At 46.5% G+C, this 24191-nt stretch overlaps 1 protein-coding gene across 2 annotated transcripts in view; it reads left to right on the plus strand.

The window, feature by feature from the left end:
- The first annotated feature begins 4214 nt into the window (after nucleotides 1–4214).
- LOC106583614 (histone deacetylase 7) overlaps nucleotides 4215–24191 on the plus strand; it is a 96605-nt gene continuing 76628 nt past the window's right edge. For both annotated transcript variants that reach the window (XM_045705253.2, XM_014167998.3), the window contains exon 1: nucleotides 4215–4488. In XM_045705253.2, coding sequence (XP_045561209.1) covers nucleotides 4470–4488 — 19 coding nt within the window. In that variant the 5' untranslated portion in view covers nucleotides 4215–4469. The remainder of the gene's footprint in view (nucleotides 4489–24191) is intronic.

The following is a 24191-nucleotide window of genomic DNA, read 5'->3' on the forward strand; positions in this document are numbered from 1 at the left end:
GGGCAGTCAGAACCCACTCCACCTCAGTGTCCCTTGAGCCGGAGGTACGTCCCGCTCGATGTTCGCGATCGTTTGATCCGGTGGTCACACACTCTCCCCTCCTCGGGGGATCCTGGGGTTGAACGGACAGTGCGGGGCCTGAAAGGGAAGTACTGGTGGCCCACTCTGGTTAACCTCTCTAGGGTCGGAGGGACGAAATCGTCCCACCTACTCAACAGCCAGTTGAATCCCGTGGCGCGTTATTCAAATACCTTAGAAATGCTATTACTTTAATTTCTCTAACATATGACTATTTTACACCATTTTATAAGACAAGACTCTCGTTAATCTAACCACACTGTCCGATTTCAAAAAGGCTTTACAACGAAAACAAAACATTAGATTATGTCAGCAGAGTACCCAGCCAGAAATAATCAGACACCCATTTTTCAACCTAGCATATAATGTCACATAAACCCAAACCACAGCTAAATGCAGCACTAACCTTTGATGATCTTCATCAGATGACAACCCTAGGACATTATGTTATACAATACATGCATGTTTTGTTCAATCAAGTTCATATTTATATCAAAAACCAGCTTTTTACATTAGCATGTGACGTTCAGAACTAGCATACCCCCCGCAAACTTCCCGTGAATTTACTAAATTACTCACGATAAACGTTCACAAAAACCATAACTATTATTTTAAGAATTATAGATACAGAACTCCTCTATAAACTCGCTATGTCCGATTTTAAAATAGCTTTTCAGTGAAAGCACATTTTGCAATATTCTAAGTAGATAGCCCGGCATCACAGGGCTAGCTATTTAGACACCCACCAAGTTTAGCCCTCACCAAAGTCAGATTTACTATAAGAAAAATGTTATTACCTTTGCTGTTCTTCGTCAGAATGCACTCCCAGGACTTCTACTTCAATAACAAATGTCTGTTTGGTTCAAAATAATCCATAGTTATGTTCAAATATCTTCTGTTTTGTTCGTGTGTTCAAGACACTATCCGAATGGTAAAGAAGGGTGACGCGCACGATGCATTTCGTGCCAAAAAAATTCTAAATATTCTATTACCGTACTTCGAAGCATGTCAACCCCTGTTTAAAATCCATTTTTATGCCATTTTTCTCGTAAAAAAGCGATAATATTCCGACCGGGAAAGCGTTTTTAGGTTCCATTGTCCTCTGATAGAGCACTTACCAAAAGCGCTAATGTTTTTCAGCCACTGGCTGGAATTACATCATTCAGCTTTTTCCCGCCTTCTGAGAGCCTATGGGAGCCGTAGGAAGTGTCACGTTACAGCAAAGATCCTCAGTTTTCATTAAAGAGAGCCAAGAAGAACAAGAACTTGTCAGACAGGTCACTTCCTGTAAGGAATCTTCTCAGGTTTTTGCCTGCCATATGAGTTCTGTTATACTAACAGACACCATTCAAACAGATTTAGAAACTTTAGGGTGTTTTCTATCCAAGAATAATATATGCATATTCTAGTTTCTGGGCAGTAGTAATAACCAGATTAAATCGGGTACGTTTTTTATCCGGCAGTGCAAATACTGCCCCCTACCCCCAACAGGTTAAGGATGTCAGGCACTATGTCTCTTTCTGTTCGGTGTGCGCCCAGTGTAAGGCTCCTAGGCACCTGCCGCGAGGGAAACTACAGCCCCTCCCCGTTCCACAGCGACCGTGGTCCCACCTGTTGGTGGATTTCCTTACGGATCTCCCGCCTTCTCAGGGGAACACCACGATCGTAGTCGTTGTGGATCGGTTCTCTAAGTCCTGCCGTCTGATCCCTTTTCCCGGTCTTCCTACGGCCCTACAGACTGCGGAGGCCCTGTTTACGCATGTCTTCCGGCTCTATGGGGTGCCCGATGACATCGTCTCTGATCGGGGTCCCCAGTTCACGTCTAGGGTGTGGAAGGCATTTATGGAGAGGCTGGGGGTCTCGGTCAGTTTGATTTCGGGTTTCCACCCCGAGAGTAATGGGCAGGTGGAACGCATCAATCAGGATGTGGGCAGGTTCCTACGGTCCTATTGCCAGGACCGGCCGGGGGAGTGGGCTAGGTTCGTACCATGGGCCGAGATGGCGCAGAACTCTCTGCGCCACTCCTCTACTAACCTGTCGCCCTTCCAGGTGGTGTTAGGGTACCAGCCGGTCCTGGTGCCATGGCATCAGAGTCAGACGGAGGCTCCTGCGGTGGAGGAATGGGTCCAGCGCTCGAGGGAGACCTGGAGTGCCATCCAGGAGTGCCTGAAACGAGCTATAGGAGGGCACAAGGAGAGCGCTGACCGCCGCCGCAGTGAGGCCCCCGTGTTCAAACCAGGGGACAGAGTCTGGCTCTCGACCCGGAACCTGTCCCTCCGCCTGCCCTGCTGGAAGCTGGGTCCGCGATTTGTTGAGAATAAACGAGGTGTGTTATAGGTTACAACTTCCTTCATATTACCATATTAACCCCTCGTTTCATGTGTCTCTCCTCAGGCCGGTGGTAGCTGGTCCGCTGCAGGACGTTGAGGTACGGGAGGTCCCTCCGCCCCCCCTGGACATCGGGGGGGCCCCAGCGTACACAGTCCGGTCCATCTTGGACTCCCGACGTCGGGTAGGGGGCCTGCAGTACCTCGTGGACTAGGAGGGGTACGGTCCAGAGGAGAGGTGCTGGGTCCCGGTGGGGGACATTCTGGATCCAGCCCTGTTGCGGAGATTCCACAGCCTCCGCCCGGATCGTCCCCGAGGCCGGCGTCGGTGCGCTGCGGGAGCCGCGCGTCGGGGGGGTACTGTCACAACGTCCACAGAAGGTGGCGCCTCTCCCCGGTCGGGCGGTGCTCGGCGGTCATCGTCGCTGGCCTACTAGCTGCTAGCTGCCACCGATCCATGTTTCAGTGTCTGTTAGTTATGTCTGTTTTAGGTTGCACCTGTTTCTTGTTTGTCATTAGTGCGGGGGTATTTAGTTTGTCTGTGTTTAGTTAGGATTCGTGCGGGATTGTTTCATGTTACGTGTTGTAGGGGTAGAATTTATTTACGTAGTTTATTTCGCTACGTTGTTGGATAGGCAATAGGGTTGCCGGGCTGCGCCCCGGCTATTTTTGAGAGTGGAGCTGTTCTCCTCGTTTATTGATGCACCCTGCCTTGTATTTGGATTTTGCCCTTGGCAGTATTAAATACGTTGTGTTCAACGGACCTCCGTCTCCTGCGCCTGACTCATTCCTCCTGCTATTTATCTGCCCGTGACAGTCTGGCAGATTCTGTGCAGAATATCTAGGTGCTGCTGTAGGCCCTCCTTGGTTGGTGACAGAAGCACCAGATCATCAGCAAACAGTAGACCAAAGCCAAAGCTTACTTTGGATATTTACAATATTAAGATAATAAGAATCAAAATTGTCAACGGGACAACAGTAACAACAATACCCAAGGGTCAAAATAACCATACATTGAACAATAACAATAAGCATACAGTAGAGGACATGTGCAGGTTGATTGGTCTTTCAGACACTGTCCCTCATCTTATGGCAGGCAGCAATGTAGTGCGCTGCCAACCCACAGCTCTCTGCGTCCTCCCCCAACAGGACGGGTATTCTATTCTCATCAGAGAGGTCTTTGAAACCTTGAATATGGGTTTCAAATTTGGGGAAATTACACTCTCTAATTATTTTATATTTTTGACATTTTGTCAGGAAATGCAGCTCTGTCTCAGGTTCTGCTGTGGTGCAGTGGTTGCACAGCCTTTCCTCTACAGGGAGCCAGGTTTTCATGTCTACCCTTCTCAATGGCAAGGTTGTGCTCACTGAGCCTGTACTTTGTCAGAGTTTTTCTAAGGTTTTGATCAGTAACCATTGTCAAATAGTTAGCCGGTGTACTGTCGATTTAGGGCCAGATAACACTGCATTTTGCTTTGTGCTTGTGATTGTGTTTCCCAATAAGCAATGTAGTTTTGTTTTGACTGTGTTGTAATTTGTTTTATTCTGATTGATTGGATGTTCTGGTCCTGAGGCTTCAGTGTGTTAGTAGAATGGATTTGTGAACTCAGCCCCAGGACCAGCTGGATGAGGGGACTCTTTTCTTTGCTCAGCTCTTGGCATTGCAGGGCTTGGTAATGATATGATAATGATATATGGTATGGTAATGATCTCTCTCTCTCTCTCTCTCTCTCTCTCTCTCTCTCTTTCTCTGTTTCTATCTCTCTTTCTGTTTCTCTCTGTCTCTTTCTCTGTCTCTCACACACACACATACACACTCTTTCTCGTTTTTTCTCTTCCTCTCCGCGTAGCTTCTGGCTCGGGTGCTACATTGACAAAAGTTACAGCAGACTGATAGAGCTGAGCAACTGTGTGAGTCTGAGAGCGAGAGAGTGAGAGAGCGAGAGAGAGAGAGATAGACAACTTCATTGTCTAGCACGGATCTGAACTCACATCCACTCACTCCCCTCTGTCCCGGGTTCGGCTATGAGATTGACCTGCTGACTGCGTTGGACCTAACCCTGAATGACCAAACCTAATACTGGTAAGGCAAAATACTTTTACTGTTACAGTATGTTTCAGGTGGCTTCTACTTGTGTTTCTCATGGGTTTATCTATGTTATTAAAGATGGGCTGACAAGATAATCAGATGTCACTTCACTTACTTTACTTGTCACTTTACTTAAACTTGACTTACACTGTACTTAACTTGACATGCTCAAGTTAGAGAGTAAGGACATTGGGTGACAAGTTTGCAGATGAGGAGACGTGTTGTTGTTGTGTTTATTTAAGCTGGTAAAGTTATGCTTTATTGATTCATCATCGTTGTCATCTTGTTTGTTTGATTCAAGCTCCCCGAATTCTGACATCATCAGCAAATGTTCATGTGCCTCTCGTTGTGAGCATTTTGACATCACGAGCAAATGTTCATGTGCCTCTCGATGTGCGCATTCTGGTGCATGAATGGCTTTGGTTTGGTTTTTCCTCTCTTTGCATTGCTTCCCACACTTGTGTAGTTGTTAGTGCTAAATAATACCACACAACATATAAAAAACTCAAAGGTGTTCAGAGGAAAAGATCATCATTGTTTTTCCTTCCTTTTTCCAACTTGGCACAGGGAGAGGGGAGAAAATTGGAAACAGACCCACCCACCCCTGGGAGTGAGTCCGCTTAGAACGAGGAAACATAAAACACCAGTGTCAGGGAGTGTGTGTGTGTGTTAGAGAGAGAGAGAGAAACAGAAGGAGTGAGACACACAGAAAAAAAGAGAGTACACTGGGTAAGGGGGAGTTTCCTAATGGTCCGATTTGTTTTGATAAGTCTGATGTTGTCACGACTTACGCCGAAGTCGGTCCCTCTCCTTGTTTGGGCGGCGTTCGGTGGTCGACGTCACCGGCCTTCTAGCCACCGCCAATCCACTTTTCATTTTCCATTTGTTTTGTCTTAGTCTTACACACCTGCTTTCACTCACCCAATTACCTGTTTATTATTTAACCCTCTGTTCCCCATGTTTGTTTGTGAATGATTGTGTGTTGTATTGTGGTCCGTATTGTGGGCTTGGTAATTCTCTTGTATGTTGATGACTTTGAGTAAAGTTACTTTTATTTACTCATCTCTGCTGTCCTGCGCCTGACTCCTCTGTACCAGCTACACATAGATCCTTACAGATGTCTCCTTTGCCCCATACGTTAGTAAAGCTTGCAGAGTGAGAGGGGAGAGAGCAATAGCTAGGGGCATTGAGAGTGAATTGGGCTGCTTTCATAATCCGGCCAATGTCATTCCATGTGTCTCATAGCTCTTTTCTTGTGGCAACAGGTCACACATCTTGCTGCGGTGATGGCACACTGTGGTATTTCACCCAGTAGACATAGGAGTTTATCAAAATCGGGTTTGTTTTCAAATTCTTTGTGGATCTGTGTAATCTGAGGGAAATATGTGTCTCTAATATGGTCATACATTGGGCAGGAGGTTAGGAAGTGCAGCTCAGTTTCCACCTCATTTTGTGGGCAATGTGCACTTAGCCTGTCTTCTCTTGAGAGCCATGTCTGCCTACGGCGGGAAAATTAACACAACTAAATGTGCTTGCAATTGGTCCATATCATTTCCCCTCTCACCCCCTTCCTATACATTGGCACACGTCTTCTTGTTCCTTTAAAAAACGATCTTTATGACAGCCATATCACAATTTGAAATTGTAACAGTAATGACACAAAATAGTAATGAAACCAAAGTTTTCTTAGTTGTATAGCTACAAAAGCTGTCCTAGTTGAATAAGTTGAACACGTGTACTTTACAACTGATAGTAATTCTATAAAAAAATATAAATTCATCTTAAAAGGGATAAAACGCCATCAAAAAGACATAAATACAGTGCAGAGCATTCCCGGCTCTTGATTAGTTTTTTCCTCCTTGATTTTACAGTGCACCATACTTAAATCATTTTTGATAAAAACACATGATTGAATGATTGGCTCAGCCTTTTGCTCGCTCTCTCGCCCCAAAACGCAAAAGTTCCTCTCTATTTTTACACTCCCCAGGACTACTCCATATATAGACCTATGTCTTTGTGGTTTGTTGAGCTCCTAAATCAGAGTTTTATGTCCTTTTTGACAATAACGGTCCATAATGATGACATTCACAGGTTATTTTGCTCTGACTTGGAGGTGACGAACTCAAATTACAGTCCAAGGAGTTGTCGTTGGTTTGAACTCAGAGCTGGAGAGTTGAAAGCTCTTTGTATAGAGGTTTGGACTGATGTCATCTATACCAAAATACTGTAGAGCAGCCAGAAAACATTAACTGGACTCAAGAAGACAGAAAAATTCATATTGTAGATGTGCACCATTTGATACATCAAATCAAATTTTATTGGTCACATACACATATTTAGCAGATGTTATTGCAGGTGTAGCGAAATGCTTGTGATGCTCACTTCTCACTGATGAAGCTATACGAGGCATACAGTAGATTATAATGTATCGTATATCACATACCAATGCTGTACTTCCATAACAGAAATGGTCTCTCATTCCAGATCAAGTCTTCCAGAGTTACAGAAAACAGTATACATTCATGAAACAGTGATGTTTCACGAAATGTCCTCCGTACATAGTTATGAAAAGTAAAAATTGATAACGTTTGCGTATTAACGACTATGATTGCACTCAGTTTCACCATGTGTTATGCTTCTTGGACCTATGGTATGAGTTCTCAGAATATAAAATTCATTTAAATTCAATCAAATCAAATCAAATCAATAACATTTTAGTGGAACAAAAACTCTCCCTGAAATGCCAGACTAGGCAATCGGCCTCCATTTTAATGACATATGGCTGGTGTTTCTGTCCCAGTGATAAATCGTCCAAAAGTTTAATCTGTGGAGGTCAAGATGTCAAAAGGTCACTGTCAGCCAGAAATAGCCTACTGAGACAATACTCTCTGGGACAATAGTTGACTCTCAGTCTTAGTATAGCAGTGACCTGGACCACAGGTCAAATTCAGAGAGGGAAGTGGGGGCATTACGGGTCTCATGGATCATTAACAATATTACAAATGTGAATGTCAATACCGTAACAATGTGTGAAGGTCAATACCGTAACAATGTGTGAAGGTCAATACCGTAACAATGTGTGAAGGTCAATACCGTAACAATGTGTGAAGGTCAATACCATAACAATGTGAGAAAGTCAATACCGTAACAATGCTAACAGCAAGAAGAAAAAAAAATCCACATTGAACATGCAAAATGACAAGATGGGTCTTGTTTCTTCGTTTGGCTCTACACTCCATGTTTGGATTTGAAATGATACAATGACTATGAGGTTAAAGTTCAGACTGTCAGCTTGAATCGGGGGAACCGTTTAGAAATTACAACACTTTTTGTATGTAGTCCCCCCATTTTAGGGGAGCAAAAGAATCGGGACGAATTCACTTAATGTGTATTAAAGTAGTAAAAAGCTAAGAATTTGGCCCCATATTCATAGCATGCAATGACTACATCAAGCTTGTGACTGCAAATTAGTTGCATACATTTGCTGTTTCCTTTGGTTGTATTTTAGATTATTTTGTGCCCAATAGAAATGAATTGTAAATAATGTATTGTGTTATTTTGGAGTCACTTTTACTGTAAAAAAGAATATAATATGTTTCTAAACACTTGTGCATTAATATGGATGCTACCATGATTATGGGTAATGCTGAATGAATCGTGAATAATGATGAGTGATAAAGTTACAGACACAGAAATATCATACCCCCAAGACATGCTAACCTCTCACCAGTATTACAATAACAGGGAAGGTTAGCATTTTATATCATACCCCCAAGACATGCTAACCTCTCACCATTATTACAATAACAGGGAAGGTTAGCATTTTATATCATACACCCAAGACATGCTAACCTCTCACCATTATTACAATAACAGGGGAGGTTAGCATTTTATATCATACCCCCAAGACATGCTAACCTCTCACCATTATTACAATAACAGGGCAGGTTAGCATTTTATATCATACCGCCAAGACATGCTAACCTCTCACCATTATTACAATAACAGGGAAGGGTAGCATTTTATATCATACCACCAAGACATGGTAACCTCTCACCATTATTACAATAACAGGGCAGGTTAGCATTTTATATCATACCCCCAAGACATGCTAACCTCTCAACATTATTACAATAACAGGGAAGGTTAGCATTTTATATCATACCCCCAAGACATGCTAACCTCTCACCATTATTACAATAACAGGGAAGGTTAGAATTTTTTGGATGGGGGGTATAATATTGGTGTGTCTCAACTCTTTAATTGGGAGGGAGGTTGTTACAGGGCATAGAGGTTTAGTTAGGGGGTTGTTACAGGGCGTAGAAGTTTAGCTAGGGGGTTGTTACAGGGCGTAGAGGTTTAGTTAGGGGGTTGTTACTGGGCGTGGAGGTTTAGTTAGACGGGTTGTTACTGGGCGTGGAGGTTTAGTTAGGGGGGTTGTTACAGGGTGTAGAGGTTTAGTTAGGGGGGTTGTTACAGGGTGTAGAGGTTTAGTATGGGGGTTGTTACAGGGTGTAGAGGTTTAGTTAGGGGGGTTGTTACAGGGTGTAGAGGTTTAGTTAGGGGGGTTGTTGCAGGGTGTAGAGGTTTAGTTAGGGGGTTGTTACAGGGTGTAGAGGTTTAGTTAGGGGGGTTGTTACATGGTGTTGAGGTTTAGTTGGGGGGGGGTTGTTACAGGGCGTAGAGGTTTAGTTAGGGGGGTTGTTACAGGGTGTAGAGGTTTAGTTAGGGGGTTGTTACAGGGTGTAGAGATTTAGTTAGGGGGGTTGTTACAGGGCGTAGAGGTTTAGTTAGGGGGGTTGTTACAGGGTGTAGAGGTTTAGTTAGGGGGGTTGTTACAGGGTGTTGAGGTTTAGTTAGGGGGGTTGTTACAGGGCGTAGAGGTTTAGTTGGGGGGGTTGTTACAGGGTGTAAAGGTTTAGTTGGGGGGTTGTTACAGGGTGTGGAGGTATAATTTTGGGGGGTTATTACAGGGTGTGGAGGTTTAGTTTGGGGGGGTTGTTACAGGGTGTAGGGGTTTAGTTAGGGGGGTTGTTACAGGGTGTGGAGGTTTAATTAGGGGGGTGGTTACAGGGTGTGGAGGTTTAATTAGGGGGGGTTGTTACAGGGTGTGGAGGTTGAGTTGGGGGGGTTGTTACAGGGTGTAGAGGTTTAGTTAGGGGGTTGTTACAGGGTGTAGAGGTTTAGTTAGGGGGGTTGTTACAGGCTGTTGAGGTTTAGTTGGGGGGGTTGTTACAGGGTGTAGAGGTTTAGTTGGGGGGTTTGTTACAGGGTGTAGAGGTTTAGTTAGGGGGATTGTTACAGGGTGTAGAGGTTTAGTTAGGGGGGTTGTTACAGTGTGTAGAGGTTTAGTTCGGGGGGTTGTTACAGGGCGTAGAGGTTTAGTTAGGGGGGTTGTTACAGGGTGTAGAGGTTTAGTTAGGGGGGTTGTTACAGGGTGTAGAGGTTTAGTTAGGGGGTTGTTACAGGGTGTAGAGGTTTAGTTAGGGGGGTTGTTACATGGTGTTGAGGTTTAGTTGGGGGGGTTGTTACAGGGCGTAGAGGTTTAGTTAGGGGGGTTGTTACAGGGTGTAGAGGTTTAGTTAGGGGGTTGTTACAGGGTGTAGAGATTTAGTTAGGGGGGTTGTTACAGGGCGTAGAGGTTTAGTTAGGGGGGTTGTTACAGGGTGTAGAGGTTTAGTTAGGGGGGTTGTTACAGGGTGTTGAGGTTTAGTTAGGGGGGTTGTTACAGGGCATAGAGGTTTAGTTGGGGGGGTTGTTACAGGGTGTAAAGGTTTAGTTGGGGGGTTGTTACAGGGTGTGGAGGTATAATTTTGGGGGGTTATTACAGGGTGTGGAGGTTTAGTTTGGGGGGGTTGTTACAGGGTGTAGGGGTTTAGTTAGGGGGGTTGTTACAGGGTGTGGAGGTTTAATTAGGGGGGTGGTTACAGGGTGTGGAGGTTTAATTAGGGGGGGTTGTTACAGGGTGTGGAGGTTGAGTTGGGGGGGTTGTTACAGGGTGTAGAGGTTTAGTTAGGGGGTTGTTACAGGGTGTAGAGGTTTAGTTAGGGGGGTTGTTACAGGCTGTTGAGGTTTAGTTGGGGGGGTTGTTACAGGGTGTAGAGGTTTAGTTGGGGGGTTTGTTACAGGGTGTAGAGGTTTAGTTAGGGGGATTGTTACAGGGTGTAGAGGTTTAGTTAGGGGGGTTGTTCCAGTGTGTAGAGGTTTAGTTCGGGGGGTTGTTACAGGGCGTAGAGGTTTAGTTAGGGGGGTTGTTACAGGGTGTTGAGGTTTATTTAGGGGGGTTGTTACAGGGTGTAGAGGTTTAGTTAGGGGGGTTGTTACAGGGTGTAGAGCTTTAGTTAGGGGGTTTGTTACAGGCTGTAGAGGTTTAGTTAGGGGGGTTGTTACAGGGTGTTGAGGTTCAGTAAGGGGAGTTGTTACAGAGTGTAGAGGTTTAGTTAGGGGGGGTTGTTACAGGGTGTGGAGGTATAATTTGGGGGGGTTATTACAGGGTGTGGAGGTTTAGTTTGGGGGGGTTGTTACAGGGTGTAGGGGTTTAGTTAGGGCGGTTGTTACAGGGAGTGGAGGTTTAATTAGGGGGGTTGTTACAGGGTGTGGAGGTTGAATTAGGGGGGGTTGTTACAGGGTGTGGAGGTTTAGTTGGGGGGGTTGTTACAGGGTGTAGAGGTTTAGTTAGGGGATTGTTACAGGGTGTAGAGGTTTAGTTAGGGGGGTTGTTACAGGGTGTAGAGCTTTAGTTAAGGGGGTTGTTACAGGGTGTAGAGGTTTAGTTAGGGGGGTTGTTACAGGGCGTAGAGGTTTAGTTAGGGGGGTTGTTACAGGGTGTAGAGGTTTAGTTAGGGGATTGTTACAGGGTGTAGAGGTTTAGTTAGGGGGGTTGTTACAGGGTGTAGAGCTTTAGTTAAGGGGGTTGTTACAGGGTGTAGAGGTTTAGTTAGGGGGGTTGTTACAGGGCGTAGAGGTTTAGTTGGGGGGGTTGTTACAGGGTGTAGAGGTTTAGTTAGGGGTGTTGTTACAGGGTGTTGAGGTTTAGTAAGGGGGGTTGTTACAGAGTGTAGAGGTTTAGTTAGGGGGGGTTGTTACAGGGTGTAGAGGTTTAGTTAAGGGGTTTGTTACAGGGTGTAGAGGTTTAGTTAGGGGGGTTGTTACAGGGTGTTGAGGTTTAGTAAGGGGGGTTGTTACAGGGTGTAGAGCTTTAGTTAAGGGGGTTGTTACAGGGTGTAGAGGTTTAGTTAGGGGGGTTGTTACAGGGCGTAGAGGTTTAGTTAGGGGGGTTGTTACAGGGTGTAGAGGTTTAGTTAGGGGGGTTGTTACAGGGCGTAGAGGTTTAGTTAGGGGGGTTGTTACAGGGTGTAGAGGTTTAGTTAGGGGGGTTGTTACAGGGTGTAGAGGTTTAGTTAGGGGGTTGTTACAGGGTGTAGAGGTTTAGTTAGGGGGGTTGTTACATGGTGTTGAGGTTTAGTTGGGGGGGTTGTTACAGGGCGTAGAGGTTTAGTTAGGGGGGTTGTTACAGGGTGTAGAGGTTTAGTTAGGGGGTTGTTACAGGGTGTAGAGATTTAGTTAGGGGGGTTGTTACAGGGCGTAGAGGTTTAGTTAGGGGGGTTGTTACAGGGTGTAGAGGTTTAGTTAGGGGGGTTGTTACAGGGTGTTGAGGTTTAGTTAGGGGGGTTGTTACAGGGCGTAGAGGTTTAGTTGGGGGGGTTGTTACAGGGTGTAAAGGTTTAGTTGGGGGGTTGTTACAGGGTGTGGAGGTATAATTTTGGGGGGTTATTACAGGGTGTGGAGGTTTAGTTTGGGGGGTTGTTACAGGGTGTAGGGGTTTAGTTAGGGGGGTTGTTACAGGGTGTGGAGGTTTAATTAAGGGGGGTGGTTACAGGGTGTGGAGGTTTAATTAGGGGGGGTTGTTACAGGGTGTGGAGGTTGAGTTGGGGGGGTTGTTAGAGGGTGTAGAGGTTTAGTTAGGGGGTTGTTACAGGGTGTAGAGGTTTAGTTAGGGGGGTTGTTACAGGCTGTTGAGGTTTAGTTGGGGGGGTTGTTACAGGGTGTAGAGGTTTAGTTGGGGGGTTTGTTACAGGGTGTAGAGGTTTAGTTAGGGGGATTGTTACAGGGTGTAGAGGTTTAGTTAGGGGGGTTGTTACAGTGTGTAGAGGTTTAGTTCGGGGGGTTGTTACAGGGCGTAGAGGTTTAGTTAGGGGGGTTGTTACAGGGTGTTGAGGTTTATTTAGGGGGGTTGTTACAGGGTGTAGAGGTTTAGTTAGGGGGGTTGTTACAGGGTGTAGAGCTTTAGTTAGGGGGTTTGTTACAGGCTGTAGAGGTTTAGTTAGGGGGGTTGTTACAGGGTGTTGAGGTTTAGTAAGGGGAGTTGTTACAGAGTGTAGAGGTTTAGTTAGGGGGGGTTGTTACAGGGTGTGGAGGTATAATTTGGGGGGGTTATTACAGGGTGTGGAGGTTTAGTTTGGGGGGGTTGTTACAGGGTGTAGGGGTTTAGTTAGGGCGGTTGTTACAGGGAGTGGAGGTTTAATTAGGGGGGTTGTTACAGGGTGTGGAGGTTGAATTAGGGGGGGTTGTTACAGGGTGCGGAGGTTTAGTTGGGGGGGTTGTTACAGGGTGTAGAGGTTTAGTTAGGGGATTGTTACAGGGTGTAGAGGTTTAGTTAGGGGGGTTGTTACAGGGTGTAGAGCTTTAGTTAAGGGGGTTGTTACAGGGTGTAGAGGTTTAGTTAGGGGGGTTGTTACAGGGCGTAGAGGTTTAGTTAGGGGGGTTGTTACAGGGTGTAGAGGTTTAGTTAGGGGATTGTTACAGGGTGTAGAGGTTTAGTTAGGGGGGTTGTTACAGGGTGTAGAGCTTTAGTTAAGGGGGTTGTTACAGGGTGTAGAGGTTTAGTTAGGGGGGTTGTTACAGGGCGTAGAGGTTTAGTTGGGGGGGTTGTTACAGGGTGTAGAGGTTTAGTTAGGGGTGTTGTTACAGGGTGTTGAGGTTTAGTAAGGGGGGTTGTTACAGAGTGTAGAGGTTTAGTTAGGGGGGGTTGTTACAGGGTGTAGAGGTTTAGTTAAGGGGTTTGTTACAGGGTGTAGAGGTTTAGTTAGGGGGGTTGTTACAGGGTGTTGAGGTTTAGTAAGGGGGGTTGTTACAGGGTGTAGAGCTTTAGTTAAGGGGGTTGTTACAGGGTGTAGAGGTTTAGTTAGGGGGGTTGTTACAGGGCGTAGAGGTTTAGTTAGGGGGGGTTGTTACAGGGTGTAGAGGTTTAGTTAGGGGGTTTGTTACAGGGTGTAGAGGTTTAGTTAGGGGGGTTGTTACAGGGTGTTGAGGTTTAGTTAGGGGGGGTTGTTACAGGGTGTGGAGGTATAATTTGGGGGGGTTATTACAGGGTGGGGAGGTTTAGTTTGGGGGGGTTGTTACAGGGTGTAGGGGTTTAGTTAGGGGGGTTGTTACAGGGTGTGGAGGTTTAATTAGGGGGGTTGTTACAGGGTGTGGTGGTTTAATTAGGGGGGGTTGTTACAGGGTGTGGAGGTTTAGTTGGGGGGGTTGTTACAGGGTGTAGAGGTTTAGTTAGGGGGTTGTTACAGGGCATAGAGGTTTAGTTAGGGGGGTTGTTACAGGGTGTAGAGCTTTAGTTAGGGGGGTTGTTACAGGGTGTAGAGGTTTAGTTAGGGGGGTGTTACAGGGCGTAGAGGTTTAGTTAGGGGGGTTGTTACAGGGTGTAGAGGTTTATTTAGGGGGGTTGTTACAGGGTGTAGAGGTTTAGTTAGGGGGGTTGTTACAGGGTGTAGAGCTTTAGTTAGGGGGTTTGTTACAGGGTGTTGAGGTTTAGTAAGGGGGGTTGTTACAGAGTGTAGAGGTTTAGTTAGGGGGGGTTGTTACAGGGTGTAGAGGTTTAGTTAGGGGGTTTGTTTCAGGGTGTAGAGGTTTAGTTAGGGGGGTTGTTACAGGGTGTTGAGGTTTAGTAAGGGGGGTTGTTAAAGGGTGTAGAGGTTTAGTTAGGGGGTTGTTACAGGGTGTAGAGGTTTAGTTAGGGGGTTGTTACAGGGTGTGGAGGTTTAGTTTGGGGGGGTTGTTACAGGGTGTAGAGGTTTAGTTAGGCGGGTTGTTACAGGGTGTAGAGATTTAGTTAGGGGGGTTGTTACAGGGCGTAGAGGTTTAGTTAGGGGGGTTGTTACAGGGTGTTGAGGTTTAGTTTGGGGGTTGTTACAGGGCGTAGAGGTTTAGTTAGGGGGGTTGTTACAGGGTGTTGAGGTTTAGTTAGGGGGGTTGTTACAGGGTGTTGAGGTTTAGTTAGGGGGGTTGTTACAGGGCGTAGAGGTTTAGTTAGGGGGGTTGTTACAGGGTGTAGACGTTTAGTTAGGGGGGTTGTTACAGGGTGTAGAGGTTTAGTTGGGGGGTTTGTTACAGGGTGTAGAGGTTTAGTTAGGGGGTTGTTACAGGGTGTAGAGGTTTGGTAAGGGGGTTGTTACAGGGTGTAGAGGTTTAGTTAGGGGGGTTGTTATAGGGTGTAGAGGTTAAGTTAGGGGTGTTGTTACATGGTGTTGAGGTTTAGTTAGGGGGGTTGTTATAGGGTGTAGAGGTTAAGTTAGGGGTGTTGTTACATGGTGTTTAGGTTTAGTTAGGGGGGTTGTTACAGGGCGTAGAGGTTTAGTTAGGGGGGTTGTTACAGGGTGTAGACGTTTAGTTAGGGGGGTTGTTACAGGGTGTAGAGGTTTAGTTGGGGGGTTTGTTACAGGGTGTAGAGGTTTAGTTAGGGGGTTGTTACAGGGTGTAGAGGTTTGGTAAGGGGGTTGTTACAGGGTGTAGAGCTTTAGTTAGGGGGTTTGTTACAGGGTGTTGAGGTTTAGTAAGGGGGGTTGTTACAGAGTGTAGAGGTTTAGTTAGGGGGGGTTGTTACAGGGTGTAGAGGTTTAGTTAGGGGGTTTGTTTCAGGGTGTAGAGGTTTAGTTAGGGGGGTTGTTACAGGGTGTTGAGGTTTAGTAAGGGGGGTTGTTAAAGGGTGTAGAGGTTTAGTTAGGGGGTTGTTACAGGGTGTAGAGGTTTAGTTACGGGGTTGTTACAGGGTGTGGAGGTTTAGTTTGGGGGGGTTGTTACAGGGTGTAGAGGTTTAGTTAGGGGGGTTGTTACAGGGTGTTGAGGTTTAGTTAGGGGGGTTGTTACAGGGCGTAGAGGTTTAGTTAGGGGGGTTGTTACAGGGTGTAGACGTTTAGTTAGGGGGGTTGTTACAGGGTGTAGAGGTTTAGTTGGGGGGTTTGTTACAGGGTGTAGAGGTTTAGTTAGGGGGTTGTTACAGGGTGTAGAGGTTTGGTAAGGGGGTTGTTACAGGGTGTAGAGGTTTAGTTAGGGGGTTGTTATAGGGTGTAGAGGTTAAGTTAGGGGTGTTGTTACATGGTGTTGAGGTTTAGTTAGGGGGGTTGTTATAGGGTGTAGAGGTTAAGTTAGGGGTGTTGTTACATGGTGTTTAGGTTTAGTTAGGGGGGTTGTTACAGGGTATTGAGGTTTATTTAGGGGGGTTGTTACAGGGTGTAGGTGTTTAGTCAGGGGGTTGTTACAGGGTGTAGAGGTTTAGTTAGGGGGGTTGTTACAGGGTGTAGAGGTTTAGTCAGGGGGGTTGTTACAGGGCGTAGAAGTTTAGTTAGGGGGGGTTGTTACATGGTGTTGAGGTTTAGTTAGGGGGGTTGTTACAGGGTGTTGAGGTTTAGTTAGGGGGTTGTTACAGGGGGTAGAGGTTTAGTTAGGGGGGTTGTTACAGGGTGTAGAGGTTTAGTTAGGGGGTTTGTTACAGGGTGTAGAGGTTTAGTTAGGGGGGTTGTTACAGGGTGTAGAGGTTTAGTTAGGGGGTTGTTTCAGGGTGTAGAGGTTAAGTTAGGGGGGGTTGTTACAGGGTGTTGAGGTTTAGTTGGGGGGGTTGTTACAGGGTGTAGAGGTTTAATCAGGGGGGGTTGTTACAGGGTGTGGAGGTTTAGTTAGGGGGGTTGTTACAGGGTGTGGAGGTATAATTAGGGGGGTTGTTACAGGGTTTGGAGGTTTAATTAGGGGGGGTTGTTACAGGGTGTGGAGGTATAATTTGGGGGGGTTATTACAGGGTGTGGAGGTTTAGTTTGGGGGGGTTGTTACAGGGTGTAGAGGTTTAGTTAGGCGGGTTGTTACAGGGTGTAGAGGTTTAGTTAGGGGGGTTGTTACAGGGTGTAGAGCTTTAGTTAGGGGGTTTGTTACAGGGTGTTGAGGTTTAGTAAGTGGGGTTGTTACAGAGTGTAGAGGTTTAGTTAAGGGTGGGTTGTTACAGGGTGTAGAGGTTTAGTTAGGGGGTTTGTTTCAGGGTGTAGAGGTTTAGTTAGGGGGTTGTTACAGGGTGTTGAGGTTTAGTAAGGGGGGTTGTTAAAGGGTGTAGAGGTTTAGTTAGGGGGTTGTTACAGGGTGTAGAGGTTTAGTTAGGGGGTTGTTACAGGGTGTGGAGGTTTAATTAGGGGGGGTTGTTACAGGGTGTGGAAGTATAATTTGGGGGGGTTATTACAGGGTGTGGAGGTTTAGTTTGGGGGGGTTGTTACAGGGTGTAGAGGTTTAGTTAGGCGGGTTGTTACAGGGTGTAGAGATTTAGTTAGGGGGGTTGTTACAGGGTGTAGAGGTTTAGTTAGGGGGGTTGTTACAGGGTGTTGAGGTTTAGTTAGGGGGGTTGTTACAGGGCGTAGAGGTTTAGTTAGGGGGGTTGTTACAGGGTGTTGAGGTTTAGTTAGAGGGGTTGTTACAGGGTGTTGAGGTTTAGTTAGGGGGGTTGTTACAGGGCGTAGAGGTTTAGTTAGGGGGGTTGTTACAGGGTGTAGACGTTTAGTTAGGGGGGTTGTTACAGGGTGTAGAGGTTTAGTTGAAGGGTTTGTTACAGTGTGTAGAGGTTTAGTTAGGGGGGTTGTTACAGGGTGTAGAGGTTTGGTAAGGGGGTTGTTACAGGGTGTAGAGGTTTAGTTAGGGGGGTTGTTATAGGGTGTAGAGGTTAAGTTAGGGGTGTTGTTACATGGTGTTGAGGTTTAGTTAGGGGGGTTGTTATAGGGTGTAGAGGTTAAGTTAGGGGTGTTGTTACATGGTGTTTAGGTTTAGTTAGGGGGGTTGTTACAGGGTGTTGAGGTTTATTTAGGGGGGTTGTTACAGGGTGTAGGTGTTTAGTTAGGGGGTTGTTACAGGGTGTAGAGGTTTAGTTAGGGGGTTGTTACAGGGTGTAGAGGTTTAGTCAGGGGGGTTGTTACAGGGCGTAGAAGTTTAGTTAGGGGGGGTTGTTACATGGTGTTGAGGTTTAGTTAGGGGGGTTGTTACAGGGTGTTGAGGTTTAGTTAGGGGGTTGTTACAGAGGGTAGAGGTTTAGTTAGGGGGGTTGTTACAGGCTGTAGAGGTTTAGTTAGGGGGGTTGTTACAGGGTGTAGAGGTTTAGTTAGGGGGTTGTTTCAGGGTGTAGAGGTTAAGTTAGGGGGGGTTGTTACAGGGTGTTGAGGTTTAGTTGGGGGGGTTGTTACAGGGTGTAGAGGTGTAATTAGGGGGGGTTGTTACAGGGTGTGGAGGTTTAGTTAGGGGGGTTGTTAAAGGGTGTGGAGGTATAATTAGGGGGGTTGTTACAGGGTTTGGAGGTTTAATTAGGGGGGGTTGTTACAGGGTGTGGAGGTATAATTTGGGGTGGTTATTACAGGGTGTGGAGGTTTAGTTTGGGGGGGTTGTTACAGGGTGTAGAGGTTTAGTTAGGTGGGTTGTTACAGGGTGTAGAGGTTTAGTTAGGGGGGTTGTTACAGGGCGTGGAGGTTTAGTTAAGGGGGTTGTTACAGGGTGTTGAGGTTTAGTTAGGGGGGTTGTTACAGGGCGTAGAGGTTTAGTTAGGGGGGTTGTTACAGGGTGTAGAGGTTTAGTTAGGGGGGTTGTTACAGGGCGTAGAGGTTTAGTTAGGGGGGTTGTTACAGGGTGTTGAGGTTTAGTTAGAGGGGTTGTTACAGGGTGTTGAGGTTTAGTTAGGGGGGTTGTTACAGGGCGTAGAGGTTTAGTTAGGGGGGTTGTTACAGGGTGTAGACGTTTAGTTAGGGGGGTTGTTACAGGGTGTAGAGGTTTAGTTGAAGGGTTTGTTACAGTGTGTAGAGGTTTAGTTAGGGGGGTTGTTACAGGGTGTAGAGGTTTGGTAAGGGGGTTGTTACAGGGTGTAGAGGTTTAGTTAGGGGGGTTGTTATAGGGTGTAGAGGTTAAGTTAGGGGTGTTGTTACATGGTGTTGAGGTTTAGTTAGGGGGGTTGTTATAGGGTGTAGAGGTTAAGTTAGGGGTGTTGTTACATGGTGTTTAGGTTTAGTTAGGGGGGTTGTTACAGGGTGTTGAGGTTTATTTAGGGGGGTTGTTACAGGGTGTAGGTGTTTAGTTAGGGGGTTGTTACAGGGTGTAGAGGTTTAGTTAGGGGGTTGTTACAGGGTGTAGAGGTTTAGTCAGGGGGGTTGTTACAGGGCGTAGAAGTTTAGTTAGGGGGGGTTGTTACATGGTGTTGAGGTTTAGTTAGGGGGGTTGTTACAGGGTGTTGAGGTTTAGTTAGGGGGTTGTTACAGAGGGTAGAGGTTTAGTTAGGGGGGTTGTTACAGGCTGTAGAGGTTTAGTTAGGGGGGTTGTTACAGGGTGTAGAGGTTTAGTTAGGGGGTTGTTTCAGGGTGTAGAGGTTAAGTTAGGGGGGGTTGTTACAGGGTGTTGAGGTTTAGTTGGGGGGGTTGTTACAGGGTGTAGAGGTGTAATTAGGGGGGGTTGTTACAGGGTGTGGAGGTTTAGTTAGGGGGGTTGTTACAGGGTGTGGAGGTATAATTAGGGGGGTTGTTACAGGGTTTGGAGGTTTAATTAGGGGGGGTTGTTACAGGGTGTGGAGGTATAATTTGGGGGGGTTATTACAACGTGTGGAGGTTTAGTTTGGGGGGGTTGTTACAGGGTGTAGAGGTTTAGTTAGGTGGGTTGTTACAGGGTGTAGAGGTTTAGTTAGGGGGGTTGTTACAGGGCGTGGAGGTTTAGTTAAGGGGGTTGTTACAGGGTGTTGAGGTTTAGTTAGGGGGGTTGTTACAGGGCGTAGAGGTTTAGTTAGGGGGGTTGTTACAGGGTGTAGAGGTTTAGTTAGGGGGGTTGTTACAGGGTGTTGAGGTTTAGTTAGGGGGTTTGTTACAGGGCGTAGAGGTTTAGTTGGGGGGGTTGTTACAGGGTGTAGAGGTTTAGTTGGGGGGTTGTTACAGGGTGTAGAGGTTTAGTTAGGGGGGTTGTTACAGGGTGTTGAGGTTTAGTTAGGGGGGTTGTTACAGGGCGTAGAGGTTTAGTTGGGGGGGTTGTTACAGGGTGTAGAAGTTTAGTTGGGGGGTTGGTACAGGGTGTAGAGGTTTAGTTAGGGGGGTTGTTACAGGGCGTAGAGGTTTAGTTAGGGGGGTTGTTACATGGTGTTGAGGCTTAGTTAGGGGGGTTATTACAGGGTGTTGAGGTTTAGTTAGGGGTGTTGTTACAGGGTGTAGAGGTTTAGTTAGGGGGGTTGTTACAGGGCGTAGAGGTTTAGTTAGGGGGGTTGTTACAGGTTGTAGAGGTTTAGTTAGGGGGGTTGTTACAGGGCGTAGAGGTTTAGTTGGGGGGGGGGTTGTTACAGGGTGTAGAGGTTTAGTTAGGGGGGTTGTTACAGGGTGTAGAGCTTTAGTTAGGGGGGTTGTTACAGGGTGTAGAGGTTTAGTTGGGGGGGTTGTTACAGGGTGTAGAGGTTTAGTTACGGGTGTTGTTACAGGGTGTTGAGGTTTAGTTAGAGGGGTTGTTACAGGGTGTTGAGGTTTAGTAAGGGGGGTTGTTACAGGGTGTAGAGGTTTAGTTAGGGGGGTTGTTACAGGGTGTAGAGGGTTAGTTGGGGGGGTTGTTACAGAGTGTAGAGGTTTAGTTAGGGGGGGTTGTTACAGGGTGTTGAGGTTTAGTTGGGGGGTTGTTACAGGGTGTTGAGGTTTAGTTAGGGGGGGTTGTTACAGGGCGTAGAGGTTTAGTTAGGGGGGGTTGTTACAGGGCGTAGAGGTTTAGTTGGGGGGTTGTTACAGGGTGTAGAGGTTTAGTTAGGGGGTTGTTACAGGGTGTAGAGGTTTAGTTAGGGGGGTTGTTACACGGTGTAGAGGTTAAGTTAGGGGGGTTGTTACAGGGTGTAGAGGTTTAGTTGGGGGGGTTGTTACAGGGTGTAGAGGTTTAGTTGGGGGGGTTGTTACAGGGTGTAGAGGTTTAGTTAGGGGGGTTGTTACAGGGTGTAGAGGTTTAGTTAGGGGGGTTGTTACAGGGTGTAGAGGTTTAGTTAGGGGGGGTTGTTACAGGGTGTTGAGGTTTAGTTGGGGGGTTGTTACAGGGTGTTGAGGTTTAGTTAGGGGGGGTTGTTACAGGGCGTAGAGGTTTAGTTAGGGGGGGTTGTTACAGGGCGTAGAGGTTTAGTTGGGGGGTTGTTACAGGGTGTAGAGGTTTAGTTAGGGGGTTGTTACAGGGTGTAGAGGTTTAGTTAGGGGGGTTGTTACACGGTGTAGAGGTTAAGTTAGGGGGGTTGTTACAGGGTGTAGAGGTTTAGTTGGGGGGGTTGTTACAGGGTGTAGAGGTTTAGTTAGGGGGTTGTTACAGGGTGTAGAGGTTTAGTTAGGGGGGTTGTTACAGGGTGTAGAGGTTTAGTTGGGGGGGGTTGTTACAGGATGTAGAGGTTTAGTTGGGAGGGTTGTTACAGGGTTTAGAGGTTTAGTTAGAGGGGTTGTTACAGGGTGTAGAGGTTTAGTTAGGGGGGTTGTTACAGGGTGTAGAGGTTTAGTTGGGGGGGGTTGTTACAGGGTGTAGAGGTTTAGTTGGGGGGGTTGTTACAGGGTGTAGAGGTTTAGTTAGGGGGGTTGTTACAGGATGTAGAGGTTTAGTTGGGGGGGTTGTTACAGGGTGTAGAGGTTTAGTTAGGGGGGTTGTTACAGGGTGTAGAGGTTTAGTTAGGGGGGTTGTTACAGGGTGTAGAGGTTTAGTTAGGGGGGTTGTTACAGGGTGTAGAGGTTTAAGTTTAGTTGGGGGGGGGGGTTGTTACAGGGTGAAGAGGTTTAGTTAGGGGGGTTGTTACAGAGTGTTGAGGTTTAGTTGGGGCGGGGTTGTTACAGGGTGTAGAGTGGTCTCTGGCAGAAAACACCCTGTCCTGATTTGACAGGGAGCGGGTGTAATGTTGGAGAAAGACAGTAAATAGAATAGACCATAAATATAAATACACCCCCCCCCCAAACAATAAGATCTTCCAAGTATCAAAGCTAATTGTAATCACATCTGTCACATGCGCCAGGGAAAGACTGGAGCACAACAATGAGCAGTTCAGTTCTTTCTCTCAGTTCTTTTACTCTTGATGGACCAGCTTGGTCATGTTTCCCTCTCTGCTGTCATGACTGTCCTGTGAGGCTCCAAATAGGTCAGATCAGGTTTGCAATTAATGACTTCAACCAGACCCCTCTCTCCCGCAGGGGGTGGGGGGACTGTTGGGGGTTAACAACTCACGCCCTGTTGTAAATCAAGATAGAAGATTCAGGTCTCCCTCTCCAAATTCACCAAAGGAATGTGCCTTTGTTTCAAGAGATTTTTCCCACCAAAACTCTAACTCATCCTATGCATTGTGCACGTAATATGAAAAATGATGAATGTTTTTTTGTGAAGAGAGGGGTGTGATTTTAGGAGCCATAAGAGATCATTTTTTTGCATAAACTTTGCACAGTGACAAGTCATGCCCCTGGGTGAGGTCAGAGAGCGTGTCAGCCTGATGGAACTGCCCATTTCAAACAAATTGTATAAATTGGTGGGTTAAGAATGAACATATTAGACCAGAAAAGCATTGAGCTGCAGCTGCACGTTTAAAGTGGTCTGAACTCTGAATCTCAACACGAGGTAGAGACGAGAAACTCACCCCCCGGACAATCACTGGTACGGCTGATTAGCTGTCCTAAGTAAATCTAGAAAAGCTCATTTAAGTGGGACCATTCTACTACTCTGCTCAAACCATCGTATTACGCTACTCTCATCACCCCACTGGGAACCATCGACACAGCTGTCTATTCTATCTACAAAGAGGCATCTTCAGGAGCGGCCCGGTTCCGAGAGAGATACTCGACGAACCAAGGCATTTCACGTAAATGCATTCATGATTTCTTACTCCAAATGGGCGGCAGTTCGTGTGCAAAGTATAGGATTACTATGAGTGACAGTAGTTTCTAAATGCACTGTCGTGTCTTTGGCTATGCCGGATTAAGTGATATGACATGCTATTCTATAAGAGATGGATTTTTCAAAGTAGAAGTTCAAATTGTTTGGGTACAGACCTGGATAGTAGGACAGAATTCTGCAGGCTATCTCTGCAGTAGATTGCAACACCGCCCCCTTTGGCTGTTCTATCTTGTCTGAAAACGTTGTAGTTAGGGATGAAGATTTCAGAGTTTTTGGTGGACTTCCTAAACCAGGATTCAGACACGGCTAGGACATCCGGGTTGGCAGAGTGTGCTAAAGCAGTGAATAAAACAAACTTAGGGAGGAGGCTTCTAATGTTAACATGCATGAAGCCAAGGCTATTACGGTTACAGAAGTCATCAAAAGAGAGCGCCTGGGGAGTAGGAGTGGAGCTTGGCACTGCAGGGCCTGGATTCACCTCTACATCACCAGAGGAACAGAGAAGTATGAGGATAAGGGTACGGCTAAAAGCTATAGGAATAGAGAGAAAAAGGAGCAGGTTTCTGGGGGCGATAAAATAGCTTCATGGTATAATGTACAGACAAAGGTATGGTAGGATATGAGTACAGTGGAGGTAAACCTAGGCATTTAGTGATGATGAGAGAGATATTGTCTCTAGAAACATCATTGAAACCAGAAGATGTCATAGCATGTGTGGGTGGAGGAACTGGGCGGTTGGATAAGGTATAATGAGCAGGGCAAGAGGCTCTACAGTGAAATAAGCCAATAAACACTAACCAGAACAGCAATGGACAAGGCATATTGACATTAAGGAGAGGCATGCTTAGCCGAGTGATCAAAGGGTCCAGTGAGAGTTAGATAGCTAGCCGAGCCATAGGTAGCAAGCTGGTAGAAGATGGAGGGAGGTCTGTTTTTAGCCACCTCGTGCGATTCCGTCTGTAGATTAGTGGGGTTCCGTGTGGTAGGGGGGACCAGTCCAATTGGCAAAATAGTTAGTTATAGTGGCCCAAGAAAAATTGTCCGATAGACCTATTCAGATAGCAGCCGATGAGACAGCTAACGATTAGTGGGCCGCAGATGGGCATTCGGGTTACGTCGCGACGTAGGGGCCAGTTGGATAACTCCCTCGGGCAGATAACGTCGGAGGTCCAGTCGTGAAGGCCCGATGGGGCTCCGCATCGGCAGTAAAACGGGTCCGGATAGGTGATTGTAGCCCAGGAGAGGCTGATGGAACTCTTCAGCTGGCTAGCTCCGGAATAGCCCAGGAGTGGCTGATGAAACTCTTCAGCTGGCTAGCTCCAGAATAATTTATGTTAACTCCGGGACCTACGTTGCCAATAGATGTCCATAAATGTCCAGAGCCTGCGGTAGAAATCTGGGGATATGGAGAGAGAATAGGTCCGGTAAACTCTGGTCTGAGTCGCGCTGTACAAAAACTGCCGATAGCTTTACGAGCTAATGGATAGCTGAGGACCGCTAATCGTGGCTAGCTGAACTCCAACGTTAGCCAGGCTAACCTCTGGCTA

Source organism: Salmo salar, chromosome 22, assembly GCF_965601325.2.
Source record: "Salmo salar chromosome 22, fSalSal1, whole genome shotgun sequence".
Taxonomy (NCBI): domain Eukaryota; kingdom Metazoa; phylum Chordata; class Actinopteri; order Salmoniformes; family Salmonidae; genus Salmo; species Salmo salar.